This window comes from Podarcis bocagei (assembly GCF_964188305.1).
Source record: "Podarcis bocagei genome assembly, chromosome: 4".
Taxonomy (NCBI): domain Eukaryota; kingdom Metazoa; phylum Chordata; class Lepidosauria; order Squamata; family Lacertidae; genus Podarcis; species Podarcis bocagei.
This window is the reverse complement of record NC_138128.1, coordinates 92,927,917-92,942,834: the sequence shown is the minus strand read 5'-3', so window position 1 is coordinate 92,942,834 and position 14,918 is coordinate 92,927,917. Positions and strand designations below refer to the sequence as shown.

The window sequence follows — 14,918 nt, the reverse complement described above, 5'->3', positions numbered from 1 at the left end:
CGCCCTCCCTCTCTCTTGCTCGGCTTAGGGGCAGCACTCGGTGCAAGCAGGCATTCCTTTGCTGACTGAGAGTAAGAGCTTCCACCGCCAGCAGCCTATAGGGCAACTGGGCACGGCTTGGCCTTGTCTCCCTGCAACTTAGTGCCGCCCCCAGGCACCCCCCCCCAAGCTACGCTAGTGGGTTATCCCACATGGTTTATGTCACTTCTGTACTTGGCTATTGTGAGGAGAGAGCTAAACAAGGGCCCAGCTTGGGTTGACACCTTGGCTTAGCACACTGAAGTGTAAGGTAAAGGACCCCTGGATGGTTAAGACCAGACAAAGGGGACTGAGGTTGCGGCGCTCTTCTTGCTTCAGGCCGAGGGAGCCGGTGTTTGTCCACAGACAGCTTTCCATGTCATGCGGCCAGCATTACTAAACCGCTTCTGGCACAATGGAACACTGTGACGGAAACCAGAGCGCACGGAAATGCCATTTACCTTCCTGCCACATTAGTACCTATTTATCTACTTGCACTGGCGTGCTTTCGAACTGCTAGGTTGGCAGGAGCTGGGACAGAGCACCGGGAGCTCACTCTGTCGTGGGGATTCGAACCGCCAACCTTCCGATCAGCAAGCCCAAGAGGCTCAGTGGTTTAGACCACAATGCCATCAGCTCCCTATGGAAGTGTAGGAGCAAAAAGGAGGAGGGACAATCAAAACTGCTGTGAGCTCCTCTCTGGCAGCCTGCATGTTCTTGCAATCCTAAGAATCCATAGTCTAGCTTGACATGTTGTGTGAATCAGATCAGTGAGTGCCTGATTGGAAGATTACAACTTGTTATAGAAGACCTCTAAGGATGGTCTGAAGCTCAACATAAAAAAACCCAAAGATCATGGCCACTGGTCCCATCACCTCCTGGCAAATAGAAGGGGAAGAAATGGAGGCAGTGAGAGATTTTACTTTCTTGGGCTCCATGATCACTGCAGATGGTGACAGCAGCCACGGAATTAAAAGACGCCTGCTTCTTGGGAGAAAAGCAATGACAAACCCAGACAGCATCTTAAAAAGTAAAGACATCTCCTTGCCAGCAAAGGTCCGTATAGTTAAAGCTATGGTTTTCCCAGTAGTGATGTATGGAAGTGAGAGCTGGACCATAAAGAAGGCTGATCGCCGAAGAATTGGTGTTTTTGAATTATGGTGCTGGAGGAGACTCTGGAGAGTCCCATGGACTGCAGGAAGATCAAACCTCTCCATTCTGAAGGAAATCAGCCCTGAGTGCTCACTGGAAGGACAGATCCTGAAGCTGAGGCTCCAATACTTTGGCCACCTCATGAGAAGAGAAGACTCCCTGGAAAAGACCCTGATGTTGGGAAAGATGGAGGGCACAAGGAGAACGGGACGACAGAGAACGAGTTGGTTGGATAGTGTTCTCGAAGCATGAGTCTGACCAAACTGTGCGAGGCAGTGGAATACAGGAGTGCTTGGCATGCTCTGGTCCAGGGGGTCACGAAGAGTCGGACACGACTAAACGACTAAACAACAACAAGGAAGTAAATAGAGCACACTGATCCCCTGCACATTGCTCTTAGAATTATGGTTGTCCTAAAATTTATTTCTAACTCTGATTCCCCCCAGCTCCCAATTTCAGATTAATGTTGCTTTTCAGACCACAAGAAGCCTGAACATTATTTCTCATTATTGAAAGGTCCATCAAATCAACACAGCTGTTACAGAGGTTGCACCTGCTAGGCAAGGGATGCCGGGGTCACAAATTAAAGCCTACACACAAATCGCTTGATCCGTAGCTTCAACCTGATGCAAGAGGTGGGTGGTAATTTTACTCATATCTTGCATCCCATAATTCAAGCTGGCATCATGGGGCAAGTAGGCTTGGTTTTCCTTATGCTTCTGCCTATCATCTGTCAAAAAAACTTCAGTGGGGAGTCAATGCTTCTTTGTGCACATAGAAGCATTGTTTGTTGGCCAGATCATATACGACAACTTAACTCCTGTGATGCTCAGCATCATGCCAGAAGAAAGGTAAAGGGACCCCTGACCATTAGGTCCAGTCGTGACCGACTCTGGGGTTGCAGCACTCATCTCGCTTTACTGGCCAAGGGAGCCGGCGTACAGCTTCCGGGTCATGTGGCCAGCATGACTAAGCTGCTTCTGGCGAACCAGAGCAGCGCACGGAAACGCCGTTTACCTTCCCGCCGGAGCTGTACCTATTTATCTACTTGCACTTTCATGTGCTTTCAAACTGCTAGGTTGGCAGGAGCAGGGACCAAGCAACGGGAGCTCACCCAGTCACAGGGATTCGAACCGCCAACCTTCTAATCGGCAAGCCCTAGGCTCTGTGGTTTAGACCACAGCGCCACCCGTGTCCTATGCCAGAAGAAAGCCGACAGCAAATGCCACTGAGCTCAGTGAGACATCTAATTAAACATTTTTAGGATTGCTCAAGGGACGTGGGTGGCGCTGTGGTCTAAACCACTAAGCCTAGGGCTTGCTGATCGGAAGGTCAGCGGTTCAAATCCCCCATGATGGGGTGAGCTCCTGTTGCTCGGTCCCAGCTCCTGCCAACCTAGCAGTTTGAAAGCACATCAAAGTGCAAGTAGATAAATAGGTACCGCTCCAGCGGGAAGGTAAACAGCATTTCTGTGTGCTGCTCCGGTTTCGCCAGAAGTGGCTTAGTCATGCTGGCCACATGACCCAGAAAACCTGTCTGCGGACAAACATTTGCTCCCTCGGCCTGTAAAGCGAGATGAGCACCACAACCCCAGAGTCGTTCGCGACTGGACTTAACTGTCAGGGGTCCTTTACCTTTTTAGGATTGCTCTGCTGTTCATGTTGTGTTAAGGAACGGTCTACCAAGCTGAATTGCACAAAGCCCTTTGCAGACATGGGCTTTGCATAGCAGCTAAAGCAAGCAGGCGGTACATGTCAAAATCCCTTTTGAGACTTTCTCTTGCTGTTATGTTTGGTCTGCTATTTCTATTCTTTCAAGAGCCAAACAAGCAAACATATAATTATATTTCTGTGCATCATTTGTGTAACATCTTTATCTTCATAATAGAAGGATAATTAACATCACTAATTATCTAATTAAGTTCATTAAGCATCTACCGACAGTGCACTATGAAGCTGACATTATGTTCCACTGTCAACAAATGCTTTGATTTCTTAAGTAATTAAAATGTAAATTAGCATGCCATTAAATACACAAGGGGAGTTTTGAATCTGAAATTCATTTCAAAACTGCTCATGGCAACCCTCTTTTTTTTTGCTTTCCTTCAGTGAAACCTATTGCTATTAATGATGTATATTAAACTCTTTCCCCTTTGCAACATGAATGCCTGCTTTGATAACTAGCTTGCAACTAGAACACTGTGATGTAGCAAAAGGCAGGGAAATCATGTGAAGATACTGATCTGGGTGGGTTTTGTGAGTCCAGGAAGCTGTCTCTGCTTTGTATTACTGAAATATATGTTAATTTGCGACACCATTGCTCACACAGAGAGACCGCAGGTACATATATGTTGGTCTAGCGACATGTTACCTAGACGTTTCATAATATGACTTTGGCTTTGAGGTTCTTGTGAATGAGGGAGGCCTTGAATCTTATGTCATCAAATGAATCAGAATCAGAAGAATCTTTATTTGCATCAGCCACTTTTGTTGTTTAGTCGTTTAGTCGTGTCCGACTCTTCGTGATCCCATGGACCAGAGCAAGCCAGGCACTCCTGTATTCCACTGCCTTCCGCAGTTTGGTCAAACTCATGCTGGTAGCTTCGAGAACACTATCCAACCATCTCGTCCTCTGTCGTCCCCTTCTCCTTGTGCCCTCCATCTTTCCCAACATCACGGTCTTTTCCAGGGAGTCTTCTCTTCTCATGAGGTGGCCAAAGTATTGGAGCCTCAGCTTCACGATCTGTCCTTCCAGTGAGCACTCAGGGCTGATTTCCTTCAGAATGGAGAGGTTTGATCTTCTTGCAGTCTATGGGACTCTCCAGAGTCGCCTCCAGCACCATAATTCAAAAGCATCAATTCTTCGGCGATCAGCCTTCTTTATGGTCCAGCTCTCACTTCCATACACCACTACTGGGAAAACCATAGCTTTAACTATACGGACCTTTGTTGGCAAGGTGATGTCTCTACTTTTTAAGACGCTGTCTAGGTTTGTCATTGCGCATCAGCCACTAGCCATAGCAATAAAGTAAAATGTATCAAGATAGAGGTAAAAACTTAACTATAGAAAATACATTTTGGGGGTTTACATCAACAATCAAATGACAGATCTTTTTCTAATTCCCCCGCTAAGAACCTTGCAGTTTTTGCTGCCACCTGGTCACCTTGATCTGCTAGAAGAAAGAACACAGTAGCAATAGTTGAGCAACCCAACATGGACAATAATAGAGGGGCAATAAATTCACTCCTTAAATCTTTCTAAAGAGTGCAAGAAGCACATGAGCCATGGGCTCAATACCATCTCCGCAAGGACATCACCATTTTCCCAGTGGAATATTTTGAAATCGACCCTCAAGTACAGCCGAAGGCAGCATATTCAATCTTGCGAAAGTGAAAGCTTTTTAGGGAGCTGGCGTTTGTCCACAGACAGCTTTCTGGGACCTGTAGCCAGCATGACTAAACCGCTTCTGGTGCAACTGAACACTGACACCAGAGTAGCACACAGAAACACCATTAACCTTCCTGCCGGAGCGGTACCTATTTATCTACTTGCACTTTTGGCGTGCTTTCGAACGGCTAGGTTGGCAGGAGCAGGGACTGACCAATGGGAGCTCACCTTGTCACGGGGATTCGAACCACCAACCTTCTGATTGGCAAGCCCAAGAGGCTCAGTGGTTTAGACCACAGCGCCACCCAGTATCATATAGGCACTGTCTAATTAAATTATTTGCTTTACTGAAGCCCAGTGTTAATAACTGTTATGGTGAGAAACCAGAAAAGTAAAGCTTTTGGCTGAGAATTTTAGTCCAAGCACTCTCATATGTCATCTCATGCAGCTATGTGTTTATACTGGCTGCAATTTATCACAAAGAAGAAGAAGAGTTTGGATTTGATATCCCGCCTTTCACTTCCTTTAAGGAGTCTCAAAGCGGCTAACATTCTCCTTTCCCTTCCTCCCCCACAACAAACACTCTGTGAGGTGAGTGGGGCTGAGAGACTTCAGAGAAGTGTGACCAGCCCAAGGCCACCCAGCAGCTGCATGTGGAGGAGCAGGGAAGCGAACCCGGTTCACCAGATTACGAGACTACTGCTCTTAACCACTACACCACACTGGCTCTCTTGCACAAACTCTCACTGAATGGGAATTGTGCAAGAGCAGATACGGCCCCTTTCTCCACTGTCTACCATCCACAGTCGATCTTAGGAATGCCCAGCCTGTGCTCTGATTGTCTTCTATTCATTTCTCTGTGTGATATTCCACGAAGTGCTTTGCCACAAGGTGACATTGAGGCTCCGCGACTGTGGTTTCTCTTCCCGGCAGTTGCTGCTTCCTAAGTGTAGCTGGTTGGAATGGGGGGGGGGCGGTGGTGGGAGGAAGATGGGGCAGAGACACAAGGATTTTCATTTGGCTTGCTATTCCCCAACCATGTGGGGGTTCAGTGCAGTTGGCAATGTGCATTAGCCTCCTAGAGGGTCAAGGCGCTAAGTTTACACGAGACGCCCTAATGGTTGGAGCTGCAGTCTGTTGAAACACAAAATGAGCATTTGATCCCGATTATGAGCGGCAGTGAGAATGAGATGTTTAATGAAAGTGCAAAAACAGAATCGCTCGTTCTGTGACTGTCCCCAAGAAGCAAAAAGAAAGGAGATCTTCTCTTTTGCATCCAGCCGTTACGGAGAACAGCTTAAAAACCATTCAAGTAACAAAGTTGCATAATCACACAGGGGTGGGTGTGTGAAACTACTTTTATTATAATTGTTACTTCTTCATTTAGAAAAGATTCATACTAATCATATACTGGTTTTCCATAAGCTATGGTTTTCCGAGTAGTGATGTATGGAAGTGAGAGCTGGACCATAAAGAAGGCTGATCGCCGAAGAATTGATGCTTTTGAATTCTGGTGCTGGAGGAGACTCTTGAGAGTCCCATGGACTGCAAGAAGATCAAACCTCTCCATTCTGAAGGAAATCAGCCCTGAGTGCTCACTGGAAGGACAGATCCTGAAGCTGAGGCTCCAATACTTTGGACACCTCATGAGAAGAGAAGACTCCCTGGAAAACACCCTGATGTTGGGAAAGATGGAGGGCACAAGGAGAAGGGGACGGCAGAGGACGAGATGGTTGGACAGTGTTCTCAAAGCTACCAGCATGAGTTTGACCAAACTGCGGGAGGCAGTGGAAGCAGGAGTGCCTGGCGTGCTCTGGTCCATGGGGTCACGAAGAGTCGGACACGACTAAATGACTAAACAACAACAACAATCATATACTGACGTAAATGATAGGATGTGAATTAAACAATTACAGTCGTAACTTGGATCCCAAACGCCTTGGTACTCAGAAGTTTTGGCTCCTGAATGCTGCAAACCTGGAAATGATTGTTCCGATTTGCAAACGTTCTTTGGAACCTGAACGTCCAATGTGGCTTCTAAGGCTTCCGATTGGTTGCAGGAGCTTCCTGCAGCCAAACAGAAGCCGTGCTTTGGTTTCCGAATGTTTTGGAAGTCGAACGGACTTCTGGAACGGATTCTGTTCAACTTCCATGGTACAACTGTATTTTAAAAAGCATATGGAGTTCTGAACATATTCAGAACGCTGTCATCTTCCTCAATGGGGTTGTTTGCAACAACCTTTGCAGCCTCTGACTCTCAAATGCTGGGATTGTTGAAATATATACAACAAGAAATTAATCAAATTGAGCCGTGTGACTCAAATTGGGTCTACTAGACCCATTTGGGGTGAAAAAATGTCTTCAACATTTCTCTGATGAAAATAGGGGTGTCCTAAAAGGAAAAGTGGGACATTCTGGGATCAAATCAGAAACCAGGATGGCTTCAGGAAATCTGGGACTGTCCCTTGAAAACAGGGACATTTGATGGTCTGATAAAATTGTTTCTGGGGCCCAGGATTATAGACCCTGGAACTAAAGCTTCATTAGTTTCATAGCACATCCACTTCTGCTTGCTCCCACACAAGACCACCGGCTACCTAATCTGCCCTCTCCTAAAAATGCCATCCATTCCTATTCTCTAGGGATTCCTTCCTGGTAAAGCAAATACCATATTTTTCGCTCTATAAGACACACCCGACCATAAGAAGCACCTAGTTTTAGAGGAGGAGAACAAGAAAAAATATACTCTCTTGCTCTCTGCGCAGAGCCTCTCCAGCAAAGCAGGAGGAGAAATGGAAGGGGCTCCGTTCTCCTCCCACTTCGCTGAAGGGGCGCTGCACAGAGAGGGAAAGCTGTGCAGTGCCTCTCAAGCGAAGTGAAGTCAGAACAGCAAGAGGGATCGCTGTGCAGCAAAAGCAGTGATCCCTCTCACTCTCCTGGCTTCAGGGATAGCTGTGCAAAGCCTCTTCAGGGCAGGGGGAGTGTTCCTGGCTTCAGGGATGGCCACGCAACCTGCATTCGCTCCGTAAGACTTAATTCATAAGTACTTAATTCGTTCCAGAGGTCCGTACTTAACCTGAAACTGTTCTTAAGCTGAAGCACCACTTTAGCTAATGGGGCCTCCTGCTGCTGCCGCACCGCCGAAGCCCAATTTCTGTTCTTATCCTGAAGCAAAGTTCTTAACCTGAAGCACTATTTCTGGCTTAGCGGAGTGTGTAACCTGAAGCGTATGTAACCCGAGGTACCACTGTACCAGCATTGCTTTTCCTAGTAGCTGCCTTAAACTACCAATCGTTAAACATATCTGAATGTTTCCCACAGTCTCCGGCTGCATAGGATCCCACTGCAGGGAAGTGGCTGCCATATAGCTTTGTCTATGTATGTTGATCAGTAGAGAGGGTTTACGTGCAGAGCTAAGCCGTGAAGGAGACTCCTGGCTCATTGACTTCTGCCTGCTGGCCCAGGCCCTTGGTGAGGGATTCTTCCGCTTTCTAGGTCAGTCTTTATGGGAGTTGGGTATGAGTTATGTAATAGTTTTGTGAGGCCGCAATCGTGATTATGAGCTTAATGATGCTTCAAGCAAACAAACTCTAATGGCTTCCATCAGTGCTTTACAGCTTGCTTCCTGGAGAGGAGTTGCTGGTCAAGTGCAAACACAGAGCTGGATGCGGGCCAGTGTCAACTGGGATCCCATAGATCTTGTAGCACATTAACTTAAGAGCCCAGACCAAGCAGAAGCAGGACAGTTTGTTGTGAAGAATTGCCATGCCTCTGGCACGTAAGGACTAGGTAAAGGTAAAGGGCTCCCTGACCATTAGGTCCAGTAGTGACCGACTCTGGGGTTGCGGCGCTCATCTCGCTTTATTGGCCGAGGGAGCCAGCGTACAGCTTCCGGGTCATGTGGCCAGCATGACTAAACTGCTTCTGGCGAACCAGAACAGCGCACGGAAACGCCGTTTACCTTCCCACCGGAGCGGTACCTATTTATCTACTTGCACTTTGACGTGCTTTCGAACTGCTAGGTTGGCAGGAGCAGGGACCGAGCAACGGGATCTCGCCCCGTCGCGGGGATTCGAACTGCCAACCTTCTGATTGGCAAGCCCTAGGCTCTGTGGTTTAACCCACAGCGCCACCCGTGTCCCTCATGTAAGGGCTACAGGATGATAAAGCCTGGCCATCATTCTGAGGCAATTTGACCAACCTTGCTCTAGAATAAACTTGTTTCTGTGGGATGTGATCCATGAGAGGCAGTCAAGTACAACATTCCTTGTAATGCTAGAGAAGACATGTGGGGGGATGTTTGGTCCAGCCAGTCGAAACTTCCTGTTCCTCCTGGCTGGAACATCCTTCCTTTTACATGTGATAGAAGGTGGGTGTGACTTTACCTGTCCAGGTAACAAAAGGATGAGGCACGCAGCACTCTCTCTCTTTGGACTTCCTTCTACGTTTGATCAGCTATTAGCTAGGACTGCTCTACTAGCTCTCAGCTAGCAGAAGCACTGGGATTATTCCCCCATACAGGGTAGATCCCCATGTACATATTTGTAACTAAGTCTGCTTTCAGGAATCCAACTGTGAACTGATGTGAGTAAACTGATTTTATCATCTTTAAATAAGATTGTGGCGTCTTTATTCTTTTTAAGAGGGATTCAAGGGAACTTACCAGGAACGCACAATTCAATCTGAGACAGATTGAATTGTATAATAGTGAGAGGCTCACACAAGCCTGCAACCAGTTATCTGCTGTGCATGAGAAGGGGAATGTAAACTCTGCTAAGTAAAGGAACTTGCTAATGCAAGTTAGGAAGGATAATAATAAACTATATATCCTCTCCTGCCACCTTGAGCATTCCCACAGTTTCCTCTTTTCTTGAAAGGACTCGGTGTTAATTAACAAGCCATCAAAGCTGGGCTGAGTATAATGAAGCATCTCTTGTTGGCTGGAAGCCTTGCCAAAATAAAAAGGGCAGCTTTTCTCAACCGTGAGTCCCCGGATATTGTTGGACTACAACTCCCATCATCCCTGACCACTGCTCCTGCTAGCTAGGGATGATGGGAGTTGTAGTCCGACAACATTGGCTGACTCAAGGGTGATGAAGGCCACTCTAGGGCATAGCTCGGACCATGCACAGATCCCATTCATCTCAATTAGAGTCAACCAGGATGGAGTTTGTCCATTTTGGGGAGGAGATGGTGTCTTCTGCCTGCTCAACATGTGATTGAGAACCATAACCTTCCAAAATCATAGAACTGTAGAGCAGCCATGGCCAAACTTGGCCCTCCAAGTTGGACTACAACACCCATCATCCCTAGCTAACAGGACCAGTGGTCAGGGATGGTGGGAATTGTAGTCCCAAAATAGCTGGAGGGCCGAGTTTGGCCATCACTGCTGTAGAGGGATCACGAGGGTCATCTTTTCCAAACCCTTGCAATCAGGGCCAGATTTAGATTTGATGAGGCCCATAGCTACTGAAGGTAATGGGGCCCTTTATATGTCCAGCTGCCCTTTGTCAACAACAAATTGTTGCTGTTTTTTGTGTTGAATCTATGCTATATGGTAATTTATGTACCTAATAGGTATCTAAAGCCATTTGCATGTGCAGAATGTAGGCACCCTATATATAGAAATAAGCAAACCAGTGATATTTAAGGTGCAGGCTAGCAGGCGGGGCCCATTGCTTACATCATAGGAGCCTACACAACACAAAACACTGTTGCTGTATGTAGGTGTTATTTTATTTGTTTTTTTATCTTATATTTTGTAAATGTACATCCAGGTTCCCCCCCTTTACATTTTTTGGGGGTCCCCAAGAGTAGGGTCCTAAGCTATAGCTTGGTTAGCTTATGCATAAATCCAGCACTGCTTGCAATGCTGGAATCTTTTCCCAACATGGGGCTCAAACCCACCACTCTGAGATTAAGAGTCTCGTGCTGTACCGACTGAGCTATTCATAGTTACAAAAGGTTCCACCTCTGCATTGAGCCTTGCGTTCCCCAAATGAGTTACAGAACTCCAAAGGAAGCCGTTCGTCTTTAAGCTACTCATCCCAGCAACTTGAATACAAGCCGTCCCTGTTTTAGGATCATTTCCCACACTGCAAAGACGTCAACGGGACTCCTGATAATTGATCGTAAGATGATTGTTGCTTAAGGCATGGGTGGCACTGGGAGGGTTGGGGGAATCACCCCCCCCAAACAAGGAGCTGGCCTTCCCAAATATTGTTGGACATCTGTCTGTGCTCATCCACTTGGCCAACATGGCCCCCACTCCAGATCTGCTCCCTTCCCAGCTTCCCCAGTGACCCACTTTTTAGCCTCCCACCCCCACTTTGTTTTCCTGAAAGAGACCCTTTTGACCCCCAGGCCAGTATTAATCTTGGCCTACGCTGCAGGGCTGTTGCGTGGCGAGTTCCTGCCTCCCACCAGTAGGAATAAAGACACGAGACACCATTATTTTAGGTTAATGGGCTAAAATTGGCCACAACTTTATTGGTTACAGGTAAAGAGCGGTATTGGCTTAGGCATTGGTCCTATCCGACTATCCAGCTTCAGCCTGTTTGCTTGAAGACTGGGAAGGGTTAACACCAGCAGGGGGAACCCTGCTGATTCACATCGACTAGCTACTCTCCCCCGGGGTCACCGCTCGGGGGCGTGCTTTAGGCCCTGACCTCCATAGCTTTGGACGAGGCAATGCCCCCTGGAACCCTTTATCGGACTACCCTTCAATATGCGGGGCAGGTGATGGCGCTCCTACCCCCCAACCCATCTACATAACAATACCCCTACCAATACCTAACCGCCAAAACCAAGGAGTTGTGATGATTTGCTACCAGGTAGGCAAAAAACCAAATGGCCAGTGCCAATTTGCCAAGTGGAAAAAATTCCTACCAGGCCCCTTAACGGCGACCAACCGAGGTCCATAGCAAGGTCAGAAGGGGAACCTTAAAGGGTGGGTGGCTCGGAAACCTCAGCAGCTGTGCGGACCAAAGAGGGAGATCCCGGGGCCACGTTCACCTTAAGTGAGGCAAGCCACACACCCCGAGCCAGCCGATTGGTTGGCTCAGGGGATGACACGGCCCGAGGATTCCCCTGATCACGCGGGGGCTGGAAGCCAGCCTCTGCGCGCGTGTTGGGGGGCGTGAAGCCTGCAACACCACCTCCTCCCAAGGTCGGAAGTGGCTTTGTGAGCCTCTCTCAGCTGGCCCAGCCTCAGTGGCGTAGCGTGGGTTGTCAGCACCCGGGGCAAGGCAAGTAATTTGCGCCCCCTAACCCATGGATTTGCGCCCCCTAACCCTAACCCCCAGATGTTGCGCCCGGTGCGGCCGGCCCCCCCTGCACCCCCCACGCTACGCCACTGCCCAGCCTTCATGGGGGACAGAACTATGGGCACTCTTTGCCTCTGTATTTGCCAGGCTATTATGAAATATTATTATTAAACTGTTATGCCGCTTTGAGACTTCTTTTGTATAAAGCGACAAAGCAATGTCATAATTAAGTTTGCAAAGCTAGGAAAGTTGGGGTGGAATAAAAAGGGACACCGCATGAAGCTCTATAATATTCAATTCCTCCCCCCCCCCCGCCTTTCTGCTTGCCAAAATTTCGGCCGTTCACAATAATAACTTTAAAACAGCGATAAAGGCCGTGCAGGCATTTAGAATGCACATTGTAGTTTAGCATCAGTAAATTCAATCAACCAGGCTTTGTCTAGCCAGAGGCCATTACAGAAATCAATAAAGAACAACACATTTGAAATATGATAAAACATAAAAAGGATGTAATAACATGGAATATTTTAGTAAAACTAGAGTAATATAGGGCTGCCCCTTTTATCTTTTTAAGGGGGACATTCAGGTGAACAGGGAGAAGGGGGTGGTTTACTGTGGGGCTGGTGATAGATTCTTATTCCCCCTTTTTAACTTGAGGGGAGGGGCTTACAGTGGTTTACAGGGGTTTCTTACATTTTTTGTGGGGGTAAGTTATTTTATTTCTTACATCAAAGCAATATATATCTATGTCTGCCTGTCTGCCTGCCCATCTATCTTTTTGACAAGATCAAACATCAACATTCTTTCCAATTTAAGCATTTTAAAAGTAAAATTAATTTTATTCAAATATGCTGGGTCGTAATGTTTTTTCACAGAAAGATTACATTATTTCCTCCCGGAATGACTTTCCTAAAAAAAAAAAAGGTAAAGGTAAACGACCCCTGACAGTTTAGTCCAGTCGCGAATGACTCTGGGGTTGCAGCACTCATCTCACTTCACAGGCCGAGGGAGCCGGTGTTTGTCCACAGACAGTTTTTCCGCGTCATGTGGCGAGCATGACTAAGCTGATTCTGGCGAAACCAGAGCAGCACATGGAAACGCCGTTTACCTTCCTGCCAGAGTGGTACCTATTTATCTACGTGCACTTTGATGTGCTTTTGAACTGCTACTCTGAGGGTTATGTGTGTCACTTTAACACAGGAAACCCAGTGTTAACATAACACCAGTGGGAAATGACCATGATACTTTCTTAAAGTAAGGGATTACTTTAACACTTTCTTACTTTTCCAAGTTTCTACCATGGAGAAATACAGTATATATTAGATACATACAAAGCCAGTATCTGTAAGTCTAAGTGGGTATTGGCCAAGCAATTGGTGCAGCAAATAAATGCATGCATTTATATACACAGCCATGTGAACTTATCTCTGACAGGTTGCTTGTGACAGGAGAAACATTTTTTCCTTGCCAATGAAAATTAGTAAATGAATAGAAAGAGAACCTACCCATGTGATGCTGACACAAAAACCTTGCGCACATACTGTGTAAAAGAATTAAAGTTTACTACCCCCCTACTACCCCCGATCAGAAGGTTGGCGGTTCGAATCCCCGCAACGGGGTGAGCTCCCGTTGCTCGGTCCCTGCTCCTGCCAACCTAGCAGTTCAAAAGCACGTTAAAGTGCAAGTAGATAAATAGGCTGGAAGGTAAACGCGTTTCCGTGCGCTGCTCTGGTTTGCCAGAAGCGGCTTAGTCATGCTGGCCACATGACCCGGAAGCTGTACGCCGGCTCCCTCGGCCAGTAAAGCGAGATGAGCGCCGCAACCCCAGAGTTGGTCACGACTGGACCTAATGGTCAGGGGTCCCTTTACCTTTACCTTTTACCCCCCTGCTCTCTCCATAGCTCTCACTCCGCTCCTCTCTTCTCCCCCAACCTTGATTTAAAATCTGAGATTTTGATTTAAAATTTGTGGTTTGTGCATTTCTTTTCTTTTTTAAAATTTTTATTTACAACGTAACATAACCCCCCCCCCCAATAAAGAAATCCACCCTCACTAAACGTGAACGTAACATACAATGAGCATAACATACAAAAGTACAAACAACCAAATAAAAGACTTCCTTTATCCTGTATCTGGCCTCCTTATTTACTTCTTATACGCTATTTCCTTTATGAATAATTATTAAGATTTTTCTAGTTATAACTTAAATATCCACAAAGTCTCCTACAGATATTAATCGAAACAAGTCCAGGTGTGTATTTTAGGGCACTGTTTTGTGAAGTATTCTCTGCATTTCCCCCATGCTTTTTGAAACTCTTATCTTGTGTGATCCCTAGTTGCCTCTGTTAATCTAGCCAGTTCAATATACTCTAACAGTTTGTCTCGCCATTCCTTTTTTGTTGGCACAGTTTCTTTTTTCCCAGTTTTTAGCAGTTAGGATCCTTGCTGCTCCTGTGGCATAGAGGAATATTTTCTGATCTTCTCTTGCTATACCTGTGTCCATTATCCCTAGTAGAAAAGCTTCTGTATTTTTCATAAAGTTATACTTCAACATTTTTTAAAGCTCATCATATACTATGTTCCAGAAGCTTTTGGTTTTTTCACAGGTTGTGGTTTGTGCATTTCAATTTAGGGCTGAGCCAAATATGGAACAGCGTTCACAAACCACTTTGTAACATCTCCTTACTCTTTCACCAGGACTTTGTATCGCGTCTGGAAGAATACCGGAGAAATGGTCAAGAACTGTATGCGCTTTTGTGCAAGGACCATGCTGAGGTAGGAAGCCCCAACCTCACTTTTCTGCTCCTAGCCAGGGCTAGTGATGGGCACATGGGCTACTATCCAGCAAGGGAGTTGTGGTGTTTTGAACATAGCATTGTGTAGTGGGAATTGTAGTTGCTTGTGTGTCAGTCACCGACTTCCCTAAACTGCTTGTTGTTTAAACCTTTCCCTAACTGGAGCGCACTCCTGTGCGTCTGCTTCAGTCGCTGGCAGAATCCGTTAGTGGGTGTTTCCTAAATTTTTTCCAACATAAGAATTCCTTGACAGCCAGTCTCCGCCTAGCCTCTCTGCGCGGAAGCCTTCTGCGCAGAGTAG

The 14,918-nt window shown here is 46.7% G+C and overlaps 1 protein-coding gene across 1 annotated transcript in view; it reads left to right on the top strand.

The window, feature by feature from the left end:
• The window catches only part of WDFY4 (WDFY family member 4), a 207,038-nt gene that overhangs the window by 107,392 nt on the left and 84,728 nt on the right, over window positions 1-14,918 (top strand). Inside the window, exon 40 of the mRNA XM_081191446.1 lies at window positions 14,520-14,597. Coding sequence (XP_081047572.1) covers window positions 14,520-14,597 — 78 coding nt within the window. The remainder of the gene's footprint in view (window positions 1-14,519; window positions 14,598-14,918) is intronic.